This window comes from Corylus avellana, chromosome 10 (assembly GCF_965113065.1).
Source record: "Corylus avellana chromosome 10, dhCorAvel1.hap1.2, whole genome shotgun sequence".
Taxonomy (NCBI): Eukaryota; Viridiplantae; Streptophyta; class Magnoliopsida; order Fagales; family Betulaceae; genus Corylus; species Corylus avellana.
Window position 1 is genome coordinate 61,890 of NC_142499.1, and position 17,442 is coordinate 79,331.

The 17,442-nt window shown below is 35.3% G+C and overlaps 2 protein-coding genes across 5 annotated transcripts; both read left to right on the plus strand.

Moving 5' to 3' along the window:
- The first annotated feature begins 1,106 nt into the window (after positions 1 to 1,106).
- On the plus strand, positions 1,107 to 5,869 carry LOC132191262 (Tetratricopeptide repeat (TPR)-like superfamily protein). 4 transcript variants are annotated; one of them, XR_009441249.2, is made up of 2 exons: positions 1,107 to 3,542; positions 5,700 to 5,869. XR_009441249.2 is itself a non-coding variant. In XM_088510943.1 (2 exons), the coding sequence occupies exon 2, from the start codon at positions 1,794 to 1,796 to the stop codon at positions 3,435 to 3,437; it is 1,644 nt and encodes a 547-aa protein (XP_088367069.1). In that variant the 5' UTR covers positions 1,107 to 1,652; positions 1,792 to 1,793; the 3' UTR covers positions 3,438 to 3,786. The 4 variants fall into 4 exon arrangements, 2 of the variants coding, with proteins under 2 accessions (XP_088367069.1, XP_059462187.1); XR_009441250.2 differs by lacking the exon at positions 5,700 to 5,869 and adding an exon at positions 5,382 to 5,403; XM_088510943.1 differs by lacking the exon at positions 5,700 to 5,869 and having other exon boundaries at positions 1,107 to 1,652; positions 1,792 to 3,786.
- Positions 5,870 to 9,040: 3,171 nt separating this feature from the next.
- LOC132191945 (NAC transcription factor 47) lies at positions 9,041 to 10,986 on the plus strand. The gene is made up of 3 exons (XM_059607085.2): positions 9,041 to 9,447; positions 9,577 to 9,896; positions 10,122 to 10,986. The coding sequence occupies exons 1-3, from the start codon at positions 9,285 to 9,287 to the stop codon at positions 10,674 to 10,676; spliced, it is 1,038 nt and encodes a 345-aa protein (XP_059463068.1). The 5' UTR covers positions 9,041 to 9,284; the 3' UTR covers positions 10,677 to 10,986.
- Positions 10,987 to 17,442: the final 6,456 nt, after the last annotated feature.

Here is a 17,442-nt window from a genome sequence, read left to right on the forward strand (position 1 = left end):
GGTCTAACAGTGGTTCGGCAATTTGAGAAGGAGAAACTCAAATTTAAAAAAATGTTTACAAAATTTAAAAACAAGAAACTATTTTTCGAAATTAAAGAAACTTTTTTGATCATATTTTTGGTTTGACTATTATTTTATGGCAAACCAAACACCGAAAAATATGGAACAAACATTTTTCAAAAAATATTTTATGCCGAAATAAACGGAGCTTTGCGTTCGCATGCGTGCCCGCACATGTATAACTTTATATATACACACTATAAAAAGACTAGAAAATGCCGGATTAGGATCATCTACAATTTTAAATAAATAATAGATTCTCAAATTACATAATTTTGGTTATTTTTAGGCATCCAAATGCTTGGAAAATGTTATCTATTAAAAATTGAATTTATTCTCTTGCTCCTTATGTAGTAAAAAAGCTTTGAGCAAAAAATTGTCTTTTGATATTTTGAAAAAGAAGTGTCTTTGCAAAAGTGAAGACGAAGTCTTTAGGAAGAAAAATTATTTTTGGTTACCTCCATTACATGCCACCTTTTTAATAGGTAGCATTTTTCAAACATTTAAATGCCTAAAAATGCTTAAATTACGTGATTTGAGAATCTACAATTTTAAAGGAAATGTAAGAGATCCTGATCCAAAAATACCGCCTTAATAGTTCATCAATTTTGGAACTGTGAAAACTAGCCATGCGTTGATCTTATCTTTACTATTATGTTCTTTCTGAGATGATTGTTACTGTATTTTTTTTATAAGAGAAATGTTAAAAAGTCAATATTTTTCTCATATTTATTCTATTTCATCTTACAAATCAATCATGAAATTTGTGAACTTATGTGAACTCCATATAAATTAATGGTAGACTCCCATAAATATAATAATTAATCTATTAAATTTGTAAAAAAATATAAACTAAATATAAAAAATTTATTAACCCTTAACATCGCTATAAATAATGAGAACCACAACCTATTAATTAAATGTTATAAAAACTCTCTCTCACCGCGTCCAACAATACGGAAAGCATAATAATTGTACACCTGTTCGACTCCCCTGACCGTGGGATGGATTTGGCTTAGTATGCAATTTTTCAACAATAATTTCAAAGTTTTTCAGTGAAGAAAAGAGTAAAATTTGGACCGATAAAAGAAAAGCTTTGGTAAACTAAATTTGGGACATTGTGGGCTTATGCAGTAATGGATACACTGTCACTGATGTAACACTGTTCGACTGCTGGGCTACATAAAGTATTCTTGTCATTTTGGCAGTCTCGGCGAGAAGAGAGGCAAAAGAAATAAATTGCGCGCTTGATTCGGCAGATTGCTTTATAGATAGGCGTTGGTTGTTAAAGACCACCTCCAGCAAGGAGCAATTCCAGACGGACTGCTGTATAGACGTAGCAGTAGAAGAAAGGAGTTCGTTTTTATGGTATGTTCGTTTAGTTAATTTCACAAACGGTTTGTACTCCATTTGTAAACATAGTGGACCTCTTCCAATCCATTGCATCTATCTTTCTTTTGCCCACGCGGAGAGAAAGGAATCCGTTAATCTCTGTCACCCACTCACGCTTGTTTGTAGGCATCGATTGATCATTCTTCTTTTGAGCTTCCTTCTGTTTTCTACCATCAGTAGATATGAGGCACATGATGAGAGTAAGATCTTCTAACTTTTCCATCTTCTCAATTTTGCTTCGAAGCCATTGTAGTAGTTCCATCTCTTCTTGTGCTGTTGTTAAGCCCATCACTGCTGTTCTTTTTAACCTGAGCCCTTCTACCACCAACACTTTTTCAGCTATGGAACTTCACTTCAAATTTTTGTCGTCTTCTACTGCTTTTCCAAACTCAAAATATGCGCCTTCAATAGAAACCCAAGAAGATGCTATTAGTGATGGCGATGATAACGACAATGATGAAGACTATGAAGATGATGAAACCCACTTTAGAGGATTGAATTTGGAAGATGAGGGTCTCGCCCGAGACATTACCGCAATTGTGGATATCTTACGTCAACTGGGAAGCAGTCCGTCTGAGACAAAATACAAGCTTCACCATAGCGGGATTAGCGCCTCATCAGAATTGGTGGTTGGGGTGTTGCCACGGGTCCGCAACGATTGGGAAGCAGCATTCACGTTCTTTCTGTGGGCTGGCAAGCAGCCGGGTTACGCTCATTCTGTGCGTGAATACCATTCCATGATCTCTATTCTTGCGAAAATGAGGAAGTTCGACACTGCGTGGGCCTTGATTGATGAAATGAAAGGGGGTACCACTGGTCTATCTCTTGTGACTCCTCAGACTCTCTTGATCATGATTAGGAGATATTGTGCTGTACACGACGTGGGGAAGGCTATAAATACTTTCTACGCCTTCAAACGGTTTAAGTTTGAAGTTGGGATCAATGAATTTCAAGGCCTTCTCTCTGCCCTTTGCCGGTACAAGAATGCAAAAGACGCTGAGCACTTGCTCTTCTGCAATAAGAATGTGTTCCCCTTTAATACCAAGAGCTTTAACATTATCCTCAATGGATGGTGTAATGTGATTGTTAGTCCCCGAGAGGGAGAAAGAATTTGGAGGGAGATGGGAAAGAGAGGCGTCCAACATGATGTTTTCTCGTACGGAAGTCTCATATCTTGTTACTCAAAAGCATGTAATCTGAATAAGGTGCTCAAGCTCTTTAACCGGATGAAGAAATTGAACATTACAACGGATAGGAAAGTTTACAATGCTGTCATTCATGCTCTTGCAAAAGGTAGGCTTGTCAAAGAAGCTATCAATCTCATGAAAACGATGGAAGAGAAGGGAGTCGCTCCAAACATTGTCACTTATAACTCACTGATCAAGCCTCTTTGTAGGGCCCGGCAAATAGAAGAAGCTAGAGAAGTATTTGATAAGATGTTGCACCAGGGCCTCTCCCCTACGATTCGGACTTACCATGCCTTCCTCCGTACTTTAAGGACTGGGGAAGAAGTGTTTGTGCTCTTGGAAAAGATGAAAAAGATGGGCTGCCACCCAAATACTGATACCTACATAATGTTGATTAGGAAATTTTGTCGATGGCGCCAGCTTGATAATGTCTTCAAGTTGTGGAGCGAGATGAGTCAGAATGGAGTCAACCCTGATCGAAGCTCATATATTGTGCTCATACATGGGCTATTTTTGAACGGAAAGTTGGAGGAGGCGCATAAATATTATATAGAGATGAAAGAGAAAGAGTTAATGCCAGAACCAAAGACAGAAAAGATGCTTCAGGCTTGGCTGTCTGGTAAGTATACATCAGAGTGTCAGATGACAGATTTAGAGTGCAATCAATTAAATTGTAGTCAATCGGGCAAGAATAGCAGAGCCATATCCAGGAGAGTTGATCAGGGAAGGGATTTTTGCCGCCAACCTGAAACTAGAAGAGTTGTAAGAGACCGGGGCTTTTCTTTTTGGGACCAGTAGCTTCTCATGTGATGAGAAGTCTCAACAGTTTGAGGTTTGTCTATAAACATGACTGGGTAGTTACTACCGACCTCCAGCATTGAGTTGCCCAAGAACTTCATGCAGGTGTGCAGAGTTTTTTATCCTCATCATGATAAGATGCATCCTAACTATTTGCTTTTGTTGTTAGAAATCATAGTAAAGCACTCACATGTTGATGTTTCATAAATTAACCTAACTTGAGCACACCTTAAAATCACTATATGGGTGTCTACAAAAAAAGGGGTGCATAAGCTGCATCATCTTTAATGGCTGGTGAATACATTCCTTCCTGTGTTTGTTGAGTGTAGATACATCTAATAGAGGCATTCAATCTTCACTGAACATCCTAAGTCCTAACATACTTAAGTGACAAAAGATATGGATATTAAAGGTAAAAAAATTGAAAAGGGAATTTAAAAATTAAAAAGAAAAATTGTATTAACATGCATGCATGAATGAATACAAAGGACATTTGCATTGAAGGGTAAGTGCTACTGACATTATGATTATATGTATGTTTCCATGGACATGCTGTGTTTTCTTGTATCGTGAGAATGTGGTTGACTCATTAAGTCATTTTTAGCTATCTTTTGCCGTACTTAAGTTATAATTATTGGACTTACAAAAAAAAATTATAATTATTGGATGAAGGATCAAGAGGTGTATGATTTACATGTGCTATTGGATTTCTTTTGCCTATAGTTTGTTGCATTTTTAGCTCAGGTTGTGGTTAAATGGTTAAATTGCAACTTTGGGGGTGTGATAGGTGGAAAAGAGTTGGTAGGAGTTGTTGATGAAATAAAATTGAATATAGCTGGAGTTTTAATGGTGGAAAAGCAGCAGGAAATTGAGAAAGTGTTGCCGGATTTTCAGGACACAAACTATTTCTCAGGATACGGTAGTTTAGCAGAAGGCTTAGCGTAGAATAATGTTACGAAAACTAGATTTTACGTTTAAAACTATGAATGCTATTTGTGGGTTAAAAGGCAATTATTGTTTTGTGGCTTATTAATTTCAAGGAGAAGAACAAGTAATGATCAAATCCTAGGCACTGTATATTGATTCCCTTGGGACTCACTCCTGGGTTTAGAATTGTATCATTCATTTTTTATAGAGAGTTTCCTAGCTGCTGCATAATTTCTCTAAACTGACCCATTAATTGAAAGAGCGTCATGGATATATACAGGGTGCTGGTAACTTCTAACTTTAATAGGGCTATGACTTCAAATTTAGTTACTTTGACTTCTAAAAACCCATCTTAAAATTACTATGGACAAACATAATGGCAAATAAATTTACCTACGTCTAGTTTCTAACATAATAGGACCTATGGAGTATGGACCACTACAATAGCTCATGTCCAACAAATCCAAAATAATTGGAATGCCCTTCACTTGAAAGCTTAAAGAAAGCTCTAAAAGGACAGAACCAGCAGATTTGTAATGTGAAGAAACATACTAGACTATGAAGGATCTCAAGTGGGTCTCACGATTAGCTGGTTAGAAAAAAGCAAATAAAGGAGGGGGAGAGAGGGGGATGTCAATTTTCAAATGATGCTGAGGCTACTTGGTACCTTGAATAGGTTTGCTGAATGATCATGAGTCTTATTTCCTATGCTTCTTAATTGGCATTAATTAACTGCTGGTTCAGATTTCTTTTAGTTTATTTATTTATTTTTTTCTGTTAGGGCCATTTTTGCAATTTTCTGAATCTATGGATACAGGCTGTTATTGTTTTGGTCCTTTGACTATTTTAGATTTTATTACGTTATTGGGTTTTTATTTGTGGATTTTACCAGTTATTTAATTTGGTTTTAGAAATCTAAAGTCCAAGGAATCGAAGTCTTATTACGATAAGTTTGAAATGCCTATACATGTGTTGTTGTTTAGTTGGTTTCTATTCAATCAATACTTTGCTTCTAAGAATTTTCAGCAAAGAATGCTCTTGAGGGTTGCATGATGGAAGCCTCTGAAACTTTGATGCGATTGCTTAAATCAAATTCCATATACATATCTATCGTCTGGTCACCTAAGACCTTTTGAGAAATGCACTAAAGGTCCTTCGTTGCTGCTATCATAAGTCAAGTTTCCACTTGGCCTGTCTTTGTTTGGTCACTCTGTATAAAATGCCATTCAAACTTGTCAATATTTGATTCGTGATGTGATCACCTGTCATATATACCTTTATTTCTTTTTCGTGTGATAAAAACTCATGACAGATTGCTGCTTTTTTATTCTGTAGCAAGAGAGACTTGTTTGCAATATCTTTATGTGTTATTGATGCTGATCATAACCTATGTGGATTCGAGAGGGTGTTTGGCTGATTGGAGCTTTACTTCTGTTCATGGACTTCGTTAACTTTAGTTTAATCAGCTACTACCTACTGCCCTGGTCTGGTAGCATTTAAAGTTGAGTACCGAGTTTAGGGAGTTTTGTAGTTTCTTAGCTGGTGAGCTCATGCCATTATGTCTGATGATCATAGCGCTTCTATTGCAACAATTTGTTTTGGGCTACGTTGTTGTCACTAGATGCGTGTTGACGAATTTCATGCTTAGCAATATTTGTGGCTGGAATTTAGTTCGAGGTATTAAATTATTTCAGAACATTATGGAAATGTTTCAGCAGCATAAAAAAAAGTAGGAAAACAATAAAAATGTAGTTAGAATTGTGTCCCAGCATCCGAAGGCAGAACCCCCCCACCCCAACCAAAAAATGGAAAAGAAAGGAAGAAGCATAATTACAGTTTAATTATACAATATACATGAACGAGTTTGGTGTGGAAATCTGATGTGGCTCTTTTCCACGTCAAGGTTGTAGCATTTCTCTAAAATCAAAGAGAAGTCGGATAGAAATCAAGGAGTAGATATCCTCATCTCTCTGTTAGCGGAAGTTACTGTCTATATTTAAGTAGCCATTATGGTCAAGTAGCTAGCTGGTGAACTATTTGGATTTTCCCCTCATCGATTACTATTGCCGATTCCTTGTCTTGTTCCTTTAAGTTGGTCTTCGTGGTCTAATTGGGACTTACAATTATGTATTTCTTTTCTCTCAAGTATTTCGTGATTATAGAAAAGGAAAAAACTCATAAAATTTGTTATAATGGTTATTGTTAGGCGTAACTCACTTTGAATGTCACAGATGGGAAACATATGCTTTAGCATTTGAAATTGGATTAGTATCCAGTGGATTAGGTGAACTACACGTGGAAAACTACGGGGGGTCACAATCAAGACTTTTTTTGGAGGTGGAAATAAGCTAATAATGATAATAATAATAGTAATAATAATAATACGTGTTCATATGTGTTACCCATGCTTGACTAGTCAAATTTCTCTAACAAACTAGATGCACACCCAATGACATCTTGGTTTAGGCTACGAGTCGACGTTCTAATGAAGCAGCAATGTTGTTTTGGGTGAAAGGTGAAAATGAGATCAGATGTGAAAACTCTCAACTGCCTAAATGTTGAAGCTTTTTCTTTCTTCTTAATTGGAACGGAAACAGAAGGTGATGGGCTACTTGGTCATGACTCATGGGGGCCATGGGCAGGGTAATATATATTATTTTATATATATATATATATATATTGCATTTTTGACATGTGAGTATATGAATTTTAGGCGAACAAGTTAACCAAGTACGTAGGAAAGCGAAGGAGGTGGAGGGAGAACCTTTGAACAATAATAATTAATAATATCCCCAGCTGAGCTGCTACTTTCTTTTACGTACGTCACATGTGACGTAAGATTTAAGAGTTAAATTCACCTATTAATTCGTGCATTGAGATGAAACCAAAGATAAAGGCCAATGTGGGCAGACCAAAACAAATAAAAGCATCTTCAAACTTGAAAGGAGATACGTATGAATGAGGAGTTGTACGTGGATAATCATCACCTTTTGGTTATTCTTTTAGCAGATGATGCCAAGGCACAAGGCCTACCTATCTCTCTCTACACCACCTATTTTTTTTTTTTCTTTTTTCTTTTTTCTTTTTTCTTTTGTACAATCCACCATCGATCTCACCATTGCTCACCCACCTCGTCCTCTTGGATCTTTTCCTTATTGCGCAAGTCTCCGCTCCGCACATTTAGGAATATTTTTGCGGCTCATTATTCTAAAATCACGACCCGCTCAATTTGACTACCGTTACACTTTTTTTTTTTATAAAAAATAAATATATTGTTTGAATCCTTCTTTACGGTTTGCATTAAGATATGCAGGACGATACGTGTTTGTGGTTTAGGCTATTGAAATTTGTCTTTGGAAAAATCCTTCTTAATTTGTTTGGTATCTGTTACGATGACCAAATCAGAAATGACAAAAATTCCTCCTACTCCTTAACAACCCACGAGTTACGTTAAACTATTCCGATTATTAAATTTTATTTTATTTTTCAGTCTATATAAGCTAGCTATTCCGAGGGTTGACTCTTGTAATAGTCGTTGTTGTGGTTTCTTCCTGCAAGATCCGTTGATGAACTTACATGATCTTCGTGTCTACAAATTAGATATTTATGGAGGAGGGACCTAATAATAATTTAATGAAAGATGGAAATTATTCTTCCACATGCTTGAATTATTGAGGGAGTCCTTGTAACAAACAAGATATGGTGATTTTAGCTAGCTAGGCTACCAAAGCAAGAAGCTGTGATGGATGGAAAATTAAGCAGATTACTTGGAATATAGGAAGTAGAAATTGGAATGAAGTCTATATATCAATATCAATATGCACGTGAGTTGTAGTTATAGTGACAAATTAAAGATAACTTTATTTTATTTACAAAAAAAAAAAAAAAAAAATGAAGAAGAAGAAGAAGATAACTTGTTTTGGAAACAGTACATGCATGTATGCCACCTGCAGGATATGGAATATTCCAAATTGTGGATGATGATCTCAATTATCAACTCACTAAAACCTGTTTCTAGGAGAAAGTTGAGCCCCGGCCCCAAAATATAATATAGTATAATATGGTATTCCATCCAATCTTACCAACCCCCGTTGATCCCTCATCCATCCACTCACTCAACTCTTTTGTTTCCTTCTTTTGGTTGCTAGCTCCTCTTCAGAGTTCGCGGATACTGTAATAATTCATTTTACTCATAAATTATATATATATATATATATATATATATATATATATATATATATATAAACACTATGATTTTCGTTGTAACAATGCTCATGGAAATCATGCATCTATTATGTTTTCTAAGGGTTCTCTGCTTAGACTGCTTTGTTTCTGATTTTTACTGTTTTAGCTCATTTTATCCTAACCTCCCGCATGAGACCAAGTAAAAGTCAATAAGATACGATATAATCACCGCATGATGAGACGAGTAGGACTAGCACAGAAGCACGCGTGGGCGTGTGGGGCCGGGGGCACGTGTCGAGTTTCTATCTGAAAGCTCCTCATCTTAGCCCCAGCCGCCATCTTTAAGCATACGTGAACCAGGAAAATATGGGGAAACGACAAAAAAGGTGGAAAGAATTAAACCAGTGGCTTAGTCTTACAAGCCTCCAGCTGGCAAAGCACAAACAACAAAATGTGGGGCCCCATCCGAGAACGCAACCGATCCCTCCTTTGGCCTAATCTCTTTGTCCACAAACCGACAAAATTCCTTCAACAATAAAACCCCTTCCCTTCTTCCCCTCCCAAAAATTTCAATCCTCCTCTCTTTCCCTTGTTGAGTTGGCCAGAACACTTGTTTATATTTGGTTTTGAGTTTTAGCATTCGGCAAACTCAAAAAAAAAAAAAAAAAAAACACTTAATTGTACGTAGAACACAAGGGCCAAGACAGAGTTAAAAGTGATCATCAGGCAGTATATATGAAGAACCCTCAATCGCCCCTGCCACCAGGCTTTAGGTTCCACCCAACAGATGAAGAGCTCATCCTTCATTATCTGAGCAAAAAGGTGGCTTCCACACCCTTGCCGGTTTCCATCATCGCGGAGGTTGATATCTACAAGTCTGACCCATGGGACTTACCAGGTTTGTCTTATATATGTTACATGATAACCCTTATGAATTCATTTAATTTTATCAAATACCATGTCGCAGTACTAGACTACTAGTAATGATAATTGATACATAGATATATATATATATATATATCATCAGCCAAAGCTGCGTCTGGTGAGAAAGAATGGTACTTCTTCAGTCCTAGAGATCGCAAATACCCAAATGGTGCCAGGCCAAACAGGGCAGCCGCTTCGGGGTATTGGAAGGCAACTGGTACAGACAAAACCATATTGACATCATTAGCAGGAGGAGGAGGAGGAGGACGCCACAACATTGGTGTGAAGAAGGCCCTTGTGTTCTACAAGGGAAGACCACCCAAGGGAGTCAAAACCAATTGGATCATGCACGAATATCGCCTTGCCCAACCCCCCAACGCCTACAACAACAAGCCCTTGAAGCTTAAAGATTCGTCCATGAGGGTGAGCAGCACACTCAATTATATGTCACCTTTATCTCTATCCACACAGCACTCACCGTGAATTGTAAATTTGTAATAAGGAAAGTCTTGTACGCAAACGCATATCCACAAAGATTCGACAAAGGATTATTTGCAAGTGACTCTGTTTTGCGAGTGTCGCAAACAGATTTAGCGTTTAAAGACGTTTATTTTGCAACTAACACTTTTTAGTTGATGCTCTTCGCAGTTAGACGATTGGGTTCTTTGCCGGATCTACAAGAAGTCCATTACTACTTTACCTCCAACGGCAGATCAAGAAGAAGAAGAAGAAGAAGATACCATTTTACCAAGCCTTAAAAGTCCCCTTGGCCACAACACTCTCATGCCCCAGAAATCTTCTTCTTTCTCAAACTTATTCGATGCCATGGACTACTCCGTGCTAAGTAGTTTACTATCCGACAATCATTGTAACCCACCTGGACTCGAATCAACACTATTCAATTGGGGGAGTCTAGACCAGCTGCCTTTACTCAATGACTCCACAATCACTAGCACCTCCACCTCCACCACCACCAGCTATCTGTTTCAAAAGCTCCCTCAACTCAACTACACGGAAAACCAGCTCAAACGCCAGCATTCCAACTTGGATGAGGATATGTTATACCCAGCAAAGAAACGCATGAATTCCTGCAGTTTCAGTAACAGCACCAGTCAATCAGACATCCCTCAGTACAATATATTAAACCAGTCATTCTTCAATCAGCAGCTACTTTTGAGTCCTCATCTCCAATTTCAAAAATAAGGAGAAAAAAACGCATTTATAAACAGGTAGGAAGATGCCAATTAAGTATGGAATCGGAGGGAGAAAAAAAAAAAAAAAAAAAAAAGGACACTGTTTCTAATTAAGTCCAAAGATTGTTGAAAAGAAAGACGGAGTTTTTATGAAATCATATATACATGATTTTTGTGCCGAAGTCTTGGGTTGGCAGACAGACTTCATACCTGTACAGATACTATATTTGGTTTGATTGCTATGATCGTATGATCTTCTTTTGTTTGGAGGAAAAAAAAAAGGCTTGATATATATGCATTATTGGTCCACTTCAGTTTGACTTAGAGAGCTTAATTTGCGTACTTGTGATTACTTTTAGAGCATGGGTTTGATTAAAAAGTTTATAAATCTTGAAAACCTTGCGTGATGAATATTTCTTAGAATTCGTAAATTATTCTAGGAAAAGAATCTATATGTTAAATAAACAGGCAAATGGTAAATGGAAATAAATAAAATAAGCATAGGTAATAAATGTTGATTAAAAAAAAAAATTCAGTCCTATGCCAGTGCTTATTTTGCAGCGCATGCAATAAAATGTTATCATATATACAAGGAAAATGATTGAGCTGTGATTGAGCTAATTGAGCTACTATAACTACCACCCCCCCCCCCCCCCCCTTTTTTTTTTTTTTAACTACTTAAAAACTTACATTATCACATTTTATGAAAATAAGTGTTACGTGGACCGTAACGTCACAATCAACATTTTAGTAACTAACATGATCTAAGTACTACATAGACTATCACCTTAACTTATAAACGTGATAAGTATTACCTATTTTGTTGCATCAATTGTAAGTGTTTGGTAGATTGTCACATGACAATCTACATTTTAATAATATACATAGTAAATATGATGTGAATTGTCACATCAATTTATAAAGAATTTGTAGTAAAAACAATAGTACCCTAAGACTTTAATTTTAAAACAATGATTAATACTCAAAAAAATATCTTTGGTATATATAATACGTTAGGAATTATAGAGAATACTAAGCTATACATCAAAGTCTTCATTTTTTTTTGTTTTATAAGATTTCTCTCTCAAGAATCAAGATAATATTTATCTTGGTAATTAAAGTTTTTAAGATTGTATTTGAGCATTTCCATAAGATGTTTTAAAGAGCTTATATCTAGCTATATTTAGCTAATATAATCTTTTTACTCTCCAACCGATGTTTCAAAATAAACTTTTGGGTAGCTAAAATACTATTATATGTCATTTTGGGAGTCAAACTCTCACCCTATTATATATATATGTCTAGCCACTTAAATATGTTCTTAAGACCATTGAACTACCACCACTAATGGAATATATATATAAAAGTTGGTTTTCACTAACGGTCTTATCATAATCCCTCATCGATCATACATTGGGGGCCCTCTCATGATGTTTTATTCCAATTAATTAATAACAAGGCCGAACTGCAAAATTAAGGTTTTTGCCCTTCTCCTCTTGCTCCTCCTCCTTTTCGTTTATTGGTTAATTTTGTTTTTTTTTCCTTTGTTTATACTCCATTTTATCTCATGAGATTATGCTCTTTCACACAAAATATAAACATACACAAATAGATAAAATGAAATAAATTTGCTTCTCTAAGAAATAAGATGATCCTATTTTACTTGCTAAAAAAATTCTATTTTTATTTATTTTTTTAATAAAATTCAACCATCTTGCTCATCACAAAGTTATTTCGGTTCACGATTTGTTTTTTTCTTGAGCAGTATAACTGTATAAGAAAAGGAAAAAGCTACAAAGGGGTAATAGATAGCCTCTTCTTCCTCCATTTTCTTCTCATGTAAATTCTAAAACATTGAATCAGAGTAAAAGTTTTTGAGTTAAAATCTTGACTCTACAGTTTATCTCCATACATTTCAATTAAAACAGCTCATGTGCTATTAATTCGGTTCCACGTAAGGAACGTGTTCAAGTATTAATTAAATAATTAATTTTTTGTTTTCCTATCAAGTTAAGCTTTTGGATGCAAGTGTGGATTTAATTACATGATAAACGCTATTGTACTACCCAGTATCTATTAGTCGATTTGTATCCACTAGTTCTTTTACTTAGTCACTTTCTTACTTTATTTCTCATCTCTCTAGTGTTTTTATCCCAAAGACATTGCATGACTTTGGTTTGAGACGAGCTATAGAAATGGAAATGGCGCCCTCGCATCAAAATATAACATGAGAGCTGGTTCCATTATTGCCTCAAACAGACTTTTGGTTGCCTCATGATGGTTCAATTGAATGATTGAAAGCTCGTTTGGTTGCTAATTAGGGCTATACACATACATATGATATTGATTACAATGAGGCATTTTCTCCGATTGCCAAAAGTTCTTATGTTCGTGTACTTATTTCTATGGCTGCTAATCTAGATTAGCCATTTTTTAATTGGATGTCAACAATATATTTTTACATGGGGACTGACCTACATGAGGAAGCTTATATGGAACAACCATCTAGTTTGTTGCTAGGGGGTATGAAGATCGTGTCTCTAAGTTTTTTTTTTTTTTTTTAAGAAAAAAAAAAATTATATGGTCTTAAGTTCTTGATACAAATAATTTTAAATTAATAGTTTAAGGAGAATATTGTCTCAATTAAAAACTTGGGAAAAACATTACCAACCTTATGATACTTTTAAAGGGGTAGGTAAACCTTTACCAAAACGTTTTCTAATCTTTTACAAAAGCAAATAATATATCTAACCCAAATTAGGTCTTGGATTAGTAGTTGATACTACGAAAAATATCATGTTTTAGGGACCTTTTTTCATCTAGGACGATATTTACCTATATTTTCAGTAAAAACGAAAATAAGGAAAATATCAAAAATAATATTGGAGCAATGCCAGTTGATCAGAATTTTATTCATTCTCAGACAACGGAAGTACAGAAGGAAAGATTGTCACGATTCCCGCTGATTGTCAATTTTACATTAGAATCTTATTTTATTTTATTAGGACTTTAATTCATTTCCTTCATAGGGTTAGATTTGTTTTAATTACTTTCCTTAACTTTCTTATTAGGATTAGGTTTACTATTGCTACTAGGATTAGGTTTACTATTACTATTAGGATTAGATTTACTCTTTCTATAAGTATTTATCTTCTATAAATAAGCTAATTTATTATGAAAAAACTCATCGAATTATTATTAAATCAGAGAATTTTCTCTCAAATACTCTACGAAATCTTTCTTTTAGCCTGTGGGCTTGTTTTCATCTTTTTGGGTAAAAGCTTGCAGAATCAAAGACGCTGCTCTTTGATTAGTTACCTTAGTCTTCCGCTACGTCAGTTGGTATCAGAAAATGCTTTATCCTGATCATGGCCCATTAGCGCAACAGTGACAAACTTCCCCAATAACGCTGCTTGTAGGGGAAGGGCTCTTTCAATAGCCAAATTCATGGGGTATCCGAGCCGACATTATCCGGATTCGATAGCCAACTTATACTACAACAACAACTTCTATAACGACACCGTTCGTGAAAAAGATGTTGTTTCAAGATCTGACTACCAGCGATACATCAAGCGATCAGAGGCTCCTTTGAGAACCTAATTCCAAAAGCTCTAGTAGACGATGCGAGCTATGCAACAGGAGATGCGCCAGTTGTGGGAGACGTTTGAACGCATGCAAATGCATGCCCTTTGGAATCACAAGGATGCCCAAGATGACTATGGGATCCAAAGGAAACTCGTTCACTATCCTTTTGTTGACAGATTCTTTGATGATGACGTAAGTCACATTCGACATGTCCGTAACCATATTCATAAATCTCAAAATAGGCACTTCGTCTATGAAGATAATACTAATTATGGTGAAAAGGATGTTGATGCTGTTAATTTGGAGTTGCAGTCAAAGAAACAATTTGTGCAGCCACAACTATTTGTTCCAATGACTACATCAGTGGAAGAATAACCACCACCCCCTACACCGCAGGTGCAACTTATCATGATCACCACAAAAATTGATAATTCTTTTGAAGAAAACGGTGAAGTTGAAGATGACATCCACAAAGAAATCGTTTGAGGAATTTTTCTGGAAGTAGACAAAAATGAAAAATCGTGTTTTGGTGCTATTTATGTAGATTTCTCCAAATAGCTTTCTTCAGAGGAGCTGCACATGTCATGTCCCAAAGAAAACTCAAGGACGAGTCTAATGTAGGATGATATTTATCTAGAAAAATATCAAAAATAATATTGGAGCAATGCCGCTTGATCAAAATTTTATCCGTTCTCAAACAATGAAAGTACAAAAATAAAGATTGTCACGATTCCCGCTGATTATTAATTTTATATTAGGATCTTATTTTATTTTATTTTATTAGGATTTTAATTCCTTTCCTCAATAGGGATAGATTTGCATTAATTACTTTCCTTAATTTCCTTATTAGGATTATGTTTACTATTGCTAATAGGATTATGTTTACTATTACTACTAGGATTATATTTACTTTATCTACAAGTATTTCTCTTCTATAATAGGCTAGCTTATTATGTAAAACTCATCGAATTATTATTAAATCAAAGAATTTTCTCTCAAATATTCTGCAGAGTTTTATCTTTCTTTTAACCTGCGGACTTGTTTTTTTTCTTTTTTGGTAGAAGACGAAGACGCTTCTTCTTACAGAATCAAAGACGCTGCTCTTTGATTAGTTACCATAGTCTTCCGCTACGTCATTTTTTAATGGGGTCTTTTTAACAAAACGACCCCACCATGGGTCATTTTAATAGTAAAACGACCACACTTTCTAAGAGGAGTTGTTTTACTGTAACAACATCCCCAATTATTTAATTGGGGGACGTTGCTACAGTAAAAACGTCCTTCCTTCATCGATCTGCGAACCCACCCCCCCTCCCTCTACCTCTCGCCCTCTCGCTCAGCTCTCTCCACTCTCTCTCATCACTCAACTCACGATCCTCTCTTACACAGCCCTCTCTCACTCAACTTTCTCTCTCTCTCCGGCAACTCTCTCTCACTCGTGAATATCTCTCACTTGTTTTTTTTTAAAAAAAAAGTCTGGTGGCTGCCGGTTTGGAAACTAGCAGCCACCCTTGAGGGAGGGGTGGCTTGCGGACCACCCCTAAGGTTGGGGGCCACACCCCAGGGCAGATTCGGGGTGGCCTTCGGCCTCAGGCCACCCTTCTAATTTTTTTAATTGATTTTATTTAAACAAAATAAAATTAATTTGACTTTGTGTTAATTTTTTTTAAAAAAATTTAAAGATTAGGGGACGTTTTGTACTGTTCACATGTCCCCTTTTAAAAGGAGAAGTGTAAACGTTCCTAATTTTAATTATGGTCACTTTAATTGGAATATTTACAAAATGTCCCTAATTAAGTGTCCCTAATTAAATATAGAAGACCTTAAAATGTCACCAAAAAAAATGTCTATAAACCATGGTTTTTTTGTAGTGTGAGAGACTAACACATTAGGATACTCTCAGATTTTAAAAATATGATGTTTTTTATATTTTTAAATCTGAGTCATACATTATACCTAACAATTTTTTCGACCATTAAATATAATGTAGAGCTCAAATATAAAAATTTGAAAATCTCCTATTTTAAAAAAATTAAAGAAATCTCACTCCAACTACGGGTCAGCATTTCAAGGGGAATCTTTAATAATTACTTACCGTTACTATGTGTTCCTAATTATTATTTTTTTTCTCTTAACTTTTTTCTAAGCAATAGTAAGTGTATTTCCAGCGACTTCTCCGTTATTTTTCCTACATTTAAGGATTCAAACTACTTTTTATTTTCCTATGTCAAAATACATCTCAATAACTTCCTTTAATCATTCCCTATATCCTTAAAATATTTGTCTTTTTAATTATATACATATATATATATATATATATATATGAGAAGAAAGATGAGAGAGAATTGTGAGACATGAAAGGAGAGAGGAGAGAAAAGAGAGAATCATTTGTTTAAGGTTCATTAGGGAGTTTGCTGTGAGATTTTTTTGCAATTTTTTAGACATATTTCCTAAACTTAGAGAACAGACTCTGAGACTCCTTTATGAGTCCTGCTATGCGGCTGCCAATTGGCAGCCTAGTGTAGGACATATATTAAAATAATAATAATAATAATAATAATAATAATCATAAATTGTTATTTTTTTAAAAAATAAAATTATGAGTTAATATTTAGTTTCTAATGCCTCAAAATTTATTTTTTGATTCAAAACTAAAATATAGGGGTAGAAGGTTAACCCTTTAAGGATGGTATCACTCAAAAGGGATTCGATCATCCTAAATTTAGTGCTAATACCTCAAATTTTGTACTAATACCTTAAATTTGGTGCTAATACCTTAAATTTGGATTCCCCTTTAATTTCTCTCATCTTCAATTTAAAGAAAAAAAAAAGAAAAAAAAAGGAAAATGAAATGTCTGACTCTTGGGAAATCTCTATTCCTCCTTTATAGAGAGTCTGTTGGAAATGCTCTAAGTAAATGAACATTTAAAAAAAAAAAGAAAAAAAAAAAAAGTAAGTAAATGATGCTGTTGCCACGCACTGCCATACTGGGTCCCTCGTGGCCAATGTGAGACTGTGAGTGGGCGGTGGGGGCACAGAATAGATTCAATAGAACAACATTTCTGAGACACCGGGAGAAATTAGGATACACATCATTTTTTTTATATGATCGGTTAATTTAATATAAATTAAAAATAAAATTAATCGGTAAAGATTAAATTATTTGACTTGTATAATTTAATGGATTAAAT

Coding starts and splice junctions, on each gene's coding strand:
- LOC132191262 (XM_059606204.2), top strand. CDS start 1,635: ATGAGGCACATGATGAGAGTAAGATCTTCTAACTTTTCCATCTTCTCA.
- LOC132191945 (XM_059607085.2), top strand. CDS start 9,285: ATGAAGAACCCTCAATCGCCCCTGCCACCAGGCTTTAGGTTCCACCCA. Junction 9,448..9,576: donor TGACCCATGGGACTTACCAG/GTTTGTCTTATA, acceptor ATATATCATCAG/CCAAAGCTGCGTCTGGTGAG. Junction 9,897..10,121: donor TTAAAGATTCGTCCATGAGG/GTGAGCAGCACA, acceptor TGCTCTTCGCAG/TTAGACGATTGGGTTCTTTG.